Raw genomic sequence first — 7,706 nt, 5'->3', positions numbered from 1 at the left:
CTCATTTATTATCAAACCCAAGTGTAGTTCATATTGTTACTCTCTTATCAAACCCAAGTGTAGTTCATATTGTTCATTTATTATCAAACCCAAGTGGAGTTCATATTGTTACTCATTTATTATCAAACCCAAGTGTAGTTCATATTGTTTACTCATTTATTATCAAACCAAGTGGAGATCATATTGTTACTCATTTATTATCAAACCCAAGTGTAGTTCATATTGTTACTCATTTATTATCAAACCCAAGTGGAGTTCATATTGTTACTCATTTATTATCAAACCCAAGTGTAGTTCATATTGTTCATTTATTATCAAACCCAAGTGGAGTTCATATTGTTACTCATTTATTATCAAACCCAAGTGTAGTTCATATTGTTACTCATTTATTATCAAACCCAAGTGGAGATCATATTGTTACTCATTTATTATCAAACCCAAGTGGAGTTTTGCCTTAATGTTTATTTGGCTCAGCAACTGAAAGACATCTTAAGGTCCTTATTACAATGGTCATGAACACGCTGTGAGGAAAAGGATGTCCTTCCAAACATGTTAACCAACAAAACAAAAACATATCCAGTAATTTCACTCGGTAGGCATCTCAAGAGAAAACAAAAAAAGGTATAAAACATAAAATACATAAAATAAGCAAATAGAAAATCTGAAGTATTGCAGCAAACTTTTACAGTGTCTGTTTTACTTCAACGATCCAAAATAAATAGTCACAGGCACTGACCAGGCCTGATGTGGTGCATCCCTGGTGCACTGGCTAATAAACATAAACAAATACATACATAAAATAAACAAACAGAAAATCTGAAGTATTGCACCACATCCCTGGTGCACTGGCTAATCACTCCTCTACAGCACTGAGGAGGAGGGAGGGAGAGAGAGAGAGAGATAGAGAGAAAGAGGGAGAGAGGGAGAGAGATAGAGAGAAAAGAAGAGGGAGCCCAAGCCTCAGTGCACGATGGCTGACGGACAGCAGCGGTCTGTGCTGGGAATGGAGGCCATCCTGCCTGACAGCCCATTTGAATGCCATTGTCCTGGTGTCCTTTGTAGTGCCCGCTGTTCTTCTGATAGTCAGTAGGACAGAGTGATCTTTGGACCAATCAGATGAGTACGCACGTGAATCATACAGATTCAGTAGAGACATGTTCATCTATTATGGATAAAATCCCACTAATGTACACAGAGAAAGCTCTCAGAGCAAAATTAAAGTAAACAGAGAAAGCTCTCAGGGCAGAGTTAACGTAGTCAGGTACTCAGGGCAGAGTTAACGAACTCGGGGCAGAGTTAATGTACTCAGGGCAGAGTTAACAAACTCGGGGCAGAGTTAATGTACTCAGGGCAGAGTTAATGTACTCAGGGCAGAGTTAACAAACTCAGGGCAGAGTTCCTGACTGCGTCTCCTTCTGCTGGAGCTTCAGGACCAACTCCAGCAGGTTCATCTGGATGGTCACTTCCTGTGGAAAGAGGAGAAAGACCATCACAAGAGCCCACATGAGCCTCACATCCTGTCTGACACCAGATGCTACTCCATGACACCGAATGCTACTCCATGACGCCTGAGATACTCATGACCATAGCGGTCAACATTGAGCATTACAAATGACGGAGATTTCCCGGTGGTCATCTTTCTGTTGGTATCCCTCTACTAACAGCAAGAATTCAGACTACAAAACTGCTGCACTAACTAAATGAAGTGTGGAGCTAGGTCTAACGTGACTTTGCTTACAGATTACCGTCAAATTGTGCCCTCACAACAACCACGCCATCATCCTAAATAGGCCAACATCAGTCTAAACAACCACGCCATCATCTTAAATAGGCCAACATCAGTCTAAACAACCACGCCGTCATCTTAAATAGGCCAACATCACTCTAAACAACCACGCCGTCATCTTAAATAGGCCAACATCAGTCTAAACAACCACGCCGTCATCTTAAATAGGCCAACATCAGTCTAAACGGGATATTTTACGGGAAAATATGAAAACGGGAAGACAGTGGGGAAACAGTAAAAATATGTGTGAAACCCAGAAAAAAAAAAACGGGAGGGTTGACCGGTACGCTCGTGACATTTCAGAGAGAGCTGGTGATACTGCAGGACTGCAAATGACTTGAGCGCCCCCTGCAGGTCAGACTGGTCAGAGTGTAGGATGAAGGAATTATCCGAGGCACTTCAATGAGTGTCGGTCTAAATGTGGACAACTCTTCAATTCCAACGCCGAGTGGGTGGGTGATTAAATTACGCTAAATGGGTGATTCTCGCGAAACCCCAAAATCTTATGGTACTAAGGATTTGATGGTCAAATATGCCATAAATCCCACTGATTACACTATTTAACAATATACGTACATGTGCTTAAACTTGCACACAAGGTAATTTCTCCATATTTTATTGTTATTTTGTATTTTTTATGCATTTATGAGTAAATTATCATTACCGCATTGTGTCCTGGCTGAAATCCCAAGTGTTTGAAATCTTTATCTTTTACTTTAAAATAAAATAAAGTTCTACATATATTGTTTTAAGTGCTTCATCAAAATGCTTCATCAAAATGTGTGTTTCAATAATATTAATATTATAACATATTAATAATATTATATTTTCATTACCGCAATACTTTTGAGCACTGCAATAAAAAGCTGTGGGAATGTCAACATGAAATGGAATTTCCCATCATGCATCAGTAATAACAGAAGATCAAAGATGGCGTCAAGGCAAGTATGTCTCCTTTTGACTTTATGTTGAAATTCCATGATTTGTCTCAAAACTGTCTAAACACAACACTAATGATTTTCATTACCAAAATTAGTAACAGTTTTGTTATAAAAACTATTTTCTTAATTCAAATTTGTTTAGTAATAAGGTAATAAAACACACAATGTCATGGAGGTATTTTTTTAGCTAGATCATGCTAGCTAAATCTAAAATTAGCATTTTTGTGTTCGGTCGTCTCATTACTGCAATGCACTTTATCATTACCGCAATAGTTAAAGCCAATTTCGGTGATGAAAATTTCAATTTCGGTCATGAAAATATTAAAGGATTTTGCATTTTTCAACGTCGTTCATGACATTAATTACTTTTTAATAAGAGACAACCTCAATGTTTTGGAGGGATATTAATGAGATCAATATCATAAAAGTTTTTGGGTTGTTACACTGCACTTAATAAAGTAGATACATTGTATCAGAGACCCTGTTACCCATTTTTTCCCCTTTGAATCTCATGAAAGTTGCTATGGTCATATCATAGTAATGAGTGACCTACATCACGTGTAGATTACTGCCATACACTTAAAATGACTTAAAAGTGCATAAAAGAAAGCTGCAGCAAAGGAAAGTTTGAGGAAGCACAGAGAAAAGATATACACCAACCCAGAACTTTTAGAGGAGTACAGAAGGAAGGAAAGAGAGAGGTGATGGATAAGGATTAAATGGTTTAGTTCAGTCAACGAGTAGTTTTAGAAAATCAGTGAGCAATTTACTCAAGTGTCTCATAATGCCAAAACCTTAGGCCATAGGCATGCGTTTTCAATTATCTGAACCCAGCAAAGATAGGAATTGTGGTAACACTTTACTTGACGTGTGAGTTCATAACACATTCATAGCAGCTGTCATAAACTGCACATAAAGCATTCATGACTGTTTCATGAGAAATGACTCTACATTCATACCAAACCTTTCATGAATGTGGAAGACAGAACGACGACAACTTGTCAAAATAAAAGTCCAACAATCGCAAAGCAGCATTGCCGTTTTTGTTCCAAACCTCTTACCTGATCACGGCACATCTGAGTCAATGGGCTGCTACTCCAGTGCCAAAAAGACAGGACATGGTCAAGTAAATTTTTGTTTCATAAAAATGTTTTTTTGTTTTATGATGTAACCTTTGCAGATGATTTCTCATCTTTTGCTACTGGGATTGTCCAACCATTCCAGGATACACAAATACGAGTCAGCTGAATGTAGGCTAGTTTACCACATTTATGTGGACAACTCTTCAATTCCAACGCCGAGTGTTGGTCTAAACGTGGACAACTCTTCAATTCCAACGGTCTAAATGTGGACAACCCTTCAATTCCAACGCAATATGATTTAAGGTGGGCACTGGGCAGGCGAGAGGGCTGTTGTGTTCTATCTAATGGACGGTGCTGGTTGGCTGTTGGGTTCTATCTAATGGACGATGCTGGTTGGCTGTTCTGTTCTATCTAATGGACGATGCTGGTTGGCTGTTGGGTTCTATCTAATGGACGATGCTGGTTGGCTGTTGGGTTCTATCTAATGGACGGTGCTGGTTGGCTGTTGTGTTCTATCTAATGGACGGTGCTGATTGGCAGTTAACACGTTTGTCCTGTTGTTACTAAATGAGAGCTGACCTGTGGGTTGTTGCTGATGTGAAGCTGACCTGTGGGTTGTTGCTGATGTGAAGCTGACCTGTGGGTTGTTGTTGCTATCTAACTGACCTGTGGGTTGCTGGATGGAAGCTGTTGTGGGTTGTTGCTATCTAAAGGACCTGTGCTTGATTGGCACCTGTTAACTATGGTTTCCTGTTGTTGTTACTAAATGAGAGCTGACCTGTGGGTTGTTGCTGATGTGAAGCTGACCTGTGGGTTGTTGCTGATGTGAAGCTGACCTGTGGGTTATTGTTGCTATGGTAACTGACCTGTGGGTTGTTGCTGATGTGAAGCTGACCTGTGGGTTGTTGCTGATGTGAAGCTGACCTGTGGGTTGTTGCTGATGTGAAGCTGACCTGTGGGTTATTGTTGCTATGGTAACTGACCTGTGGGTTGTTGCTGATGTGAAGCTGACCTGTGGGTTGTTGCTGATGTGAAGCTGACCTGTGGGTTATTGTTGCTATGGTAACTGACCTGTGGGTTGTTGCTGATGTGAAGCTGACCTGTGGGTTATTGTTGCTATGGTAACTGACCTGTGGGTTGTTGCTGATGTGAAGCTGACCTGTGAGTTGTTGCTGATGTGAAGCTGACCTGTGGGTTATTGTTGCTATGGTAACTGACCTGTGGGTTATTGTTGCTATGGTAACTGACCTGTGGGTTGTTGGTGATGTAAAAGCTGACCTGTGGGATATTGTTGCTATGGTAACTGACCTGTGGGTTATTGTTACTGTGGTAACTGACCTGTGAGTTGTTGGTGATGTGGTAACTGACCTGTGGGTTATTGTTGCTACGGTAACTGACCTGTGAGTTATTGGTGATGTGGTAACTGACCTGTGGAGTATTGTTGCTACGGTAACTGACCTGTGGGTTATTGTTGCTACGGTAACTGACCTGTGGGTTGTTGTTGCTACGGTAACTGACCTGTGGGTTGTTGCTATGGTAACTGACCTGTGGGTTGTTGGTGATGTAGAAGCCGGGCACACCAGCCTTCTCCAGCGTGTTCTGCTGGTCCAAGACCTTCTGGTCGATCTCAGCGATGATCTTCTCGTCCATCATCCTTTGCTCCTCCCTCACACGCAGTTCCAGAGCCTGGTAGGAGGGAGACGACGCAACACACACACACACACACACACACACACACACACACACACACAGGTGAGGGTCTTTGAGTGGGTCTGTGTGTCTTTGTGCTTGTGTGTGAATGTCTTTGTGCTTGTGTGTGTATATATGTGTGTGTGTGTGTGTGTGTGTGTGTGTGTGTGTGTGTGTGTGTGTGTATGTGTGTGTGTGTGTGTGTCTCTGTGGTTGTGTGTGTGTGAGAGAGAGGGGTGTTGGTGGGGATATGTAATTTGTCATCTGACTGGGAGTTAGAGCACATGGATTAAGATTTTCGTTGAATCTTTCTGTTAGTGTGGGCCTATTTTAAATCCAAATTAAGGAATCCAGCTTGTAATGTTTACCTATGCCTAAATACTGTATGTCACCACAAACCTTTATTCGAGTATTTTCTCGATTGGCTATCCAAAGCCACCTTAGCTGTTGTGTTTAAAAGAGGTGCTTTCTAACTAAAAGTCAGATTTCCATATAGCCAGTGTGTGTCAGACTAATGGTGCATTCATGGCACTTCAGAATGACAAGGACCGCCCCCGTGTCTACTTTGTTTTTCCCACAGCAAGTGTTCATGTGCTTTGCCGTCGGAATGTGTGACAAACACGGATGCCACAACAAACGTTAAAACATACGCTCACTAATCCTAAATAAACAACTGTATTTGCTTAAAATATAGTGTAAGACGCTTATGAAAAGAAATATATGCAGCTTTCAAAAGTGACAAAAACGGCAAATTCCCAAGTTCACATTAAAACTGTTGGACATGAAAGGCCACATGGACTACAAAACGAACCACGTGACGACAAAAAGTGATGACGAGCCCCTAACTGGGCAACTCTGTTAGCAAAATCTAGCCCCAGTTTCCGACCTCTGACTCACACATTACGTGACATGAATGACGCGGAATGATTATGTTTTCACTGGGAAAAAGGTTTTTCTGAAGCCCATGAACGCTAGGTAAGAGCTCATTTGACTGGTGTGTCATATAGTCAGTGTGTGTCAGTGTAAGAGCTCATTTGACTGGTATGTCATAGAGCCAGTGTGTGTCATAAGAGCTCATTTGACTGGTGTGTCATAAGAGCTCATTTGACTGGTGTGTCATAAAGAGCTCATTTGACTGGTGTGTGTACCTCCGTCTCTGTCCGCTGGGTTGCTTTCAGGAGGGCCAGGTTGTGAGACTTGCAGACCTGCAGTGCTTGCTTGTGCTTTCGTGTCAAATCCTGTTTGAGTACTGAAATTACACCACCAAAGCCAGAGCAAGAGGAGAAAGGGGCCAGAGGGAGACCAAACGAAAACAGTCATCTGCACAAACTCAAACTGTGTGCCTTAATTATTGTTACACTTTGAATTTCCCCTTGGGGATCAATAAAGTATCTATCTATCTATCTATCACTTGATCTCTTGGGTATCAATAAAGTATCTATCTATCTATGTGTGAGAGAGAGGGGGGGGGGGGTCACTTGATCTCTGCGTACTTCTGTGCTCTGTGTGCAGCTTCTGTCTCTGGTTGAAGAGATTCTTCTCCGTCAGGTGCTGGATGTCGAGCAGGCCCTGGACGATCTCGTACACAGCGCCGTCGATGAGCGCAAGAGCCAGATCACTCAGCGTGGTGTAGGACAGACGCTGCTGGAAGGAGCTGACAGATGCGCAGAAACTCAGCACAGCGTCACCACACAGCGGTCACATGTCGAAATGTTCCTAAAGTGCTCATTTCAGTAACTTGAGGAAAAAGAGCTAGTCTGACAGTTAAAAGACTACGAAACTTCACACTTCAGCAGTTTAGTCTTAGCTCCCTCTGATTACGAGTTATGGAACTACTGACTATTGGAAGTTAGTTGCGTGAAATTATTACTGGTTCGCAATCACAGCTAATAACTAGGAATTGCGTTAAGTTCCATATCGAAGCAGTAGCTAACGCTAGAAGTGAGGTATAGCACTGTCCACTAACAAAGCCCGATGTTAGGTCCTGTGTTTAGTGTGCATTTGGGTCCCGTGCGGTTACGTTACCTCGGGAGGTCTTTGACAAGGCTCTGGAGTTCGGACAGCAGGTAGTAATGACGCTCTTGCTGTTTCGTGGAGTCGACGCACTGATCGGAGGCACTGGGGTATGTATCCATTATAGTTAACAAAAATCCGAAAGGTCAATGAAATCAATGATTTGATATGTAAATAATAACACTGGTTCTTAAC

General features: G+C 41.9%; 1 protein-coding gene across 3 annotated transcripts in view; it reads right to left on the bottom strand.

Moving 5' to 3' along the window:
• Positions 1-403: 403 nt before the first annotated feature.
• dgcr6 (DiGeorge syndrome critical region gene 6) overlaps positions 404-7,706 on the bottom strand; it is a 7,511-nt gene continuing 208 nt past the window's right edge. The window contains exons 1-6 of one of the 3 annotated variants that reach the window (XR_007193604.1): positions 7,524-7,706; positions 6,992-7,152; positions 6,647-6,747; positions 5,355-5,495; positions 1,302-1,466; positions 404-1,261 (exon numbers count right to left, since the gene is read on the bottom strand). The exon at positions 7,524-7,706 is cut by the window's right edge and continues 206 nt beyond it. Coding sequence is in view for 2 of the 3 variants with exons in the window: in XM_048244077.1 (XP_048100034.1) it covers positions 1,386-1,466; positions 5,355-5,495; positions 6,647-6,747; positions 6,992-7,152; positions 7,524-7,633 (594 nt within the window). In the remaining variant the exon portion in view is untranslated. Of the gene's footprint in view, positions 1,467-5,354; positions 5,496-6,646; positions 6,748-6,991; positions 7,153-7,523 lie in introns of all 3 variants that reach the window. The other 2 variants (XM_048244077.1, XM_048244076.1) reach the window with 2 other exon arrangements.

Source organism: Alosa alosa, chromosome 5, assembly GCF_017589495.1.
Source record: "Alosa alosa isolate M-15738 ecotype Scorff River chromosome 5, AALO_Geno_1.1, whole genome shotgun sequence".
Taxonomy (NCBI): domain Eukaryota; kingdom Metazoa; phylum Chordata; class Actinopteri; order Clupeiformes; family Clupeidae; genus Alosa; species Alosa alosa.
Note: the sequence above shows the minus strand (reverse complement) of the source record. Positions and strands in the feature narration are given on the sequence as shown.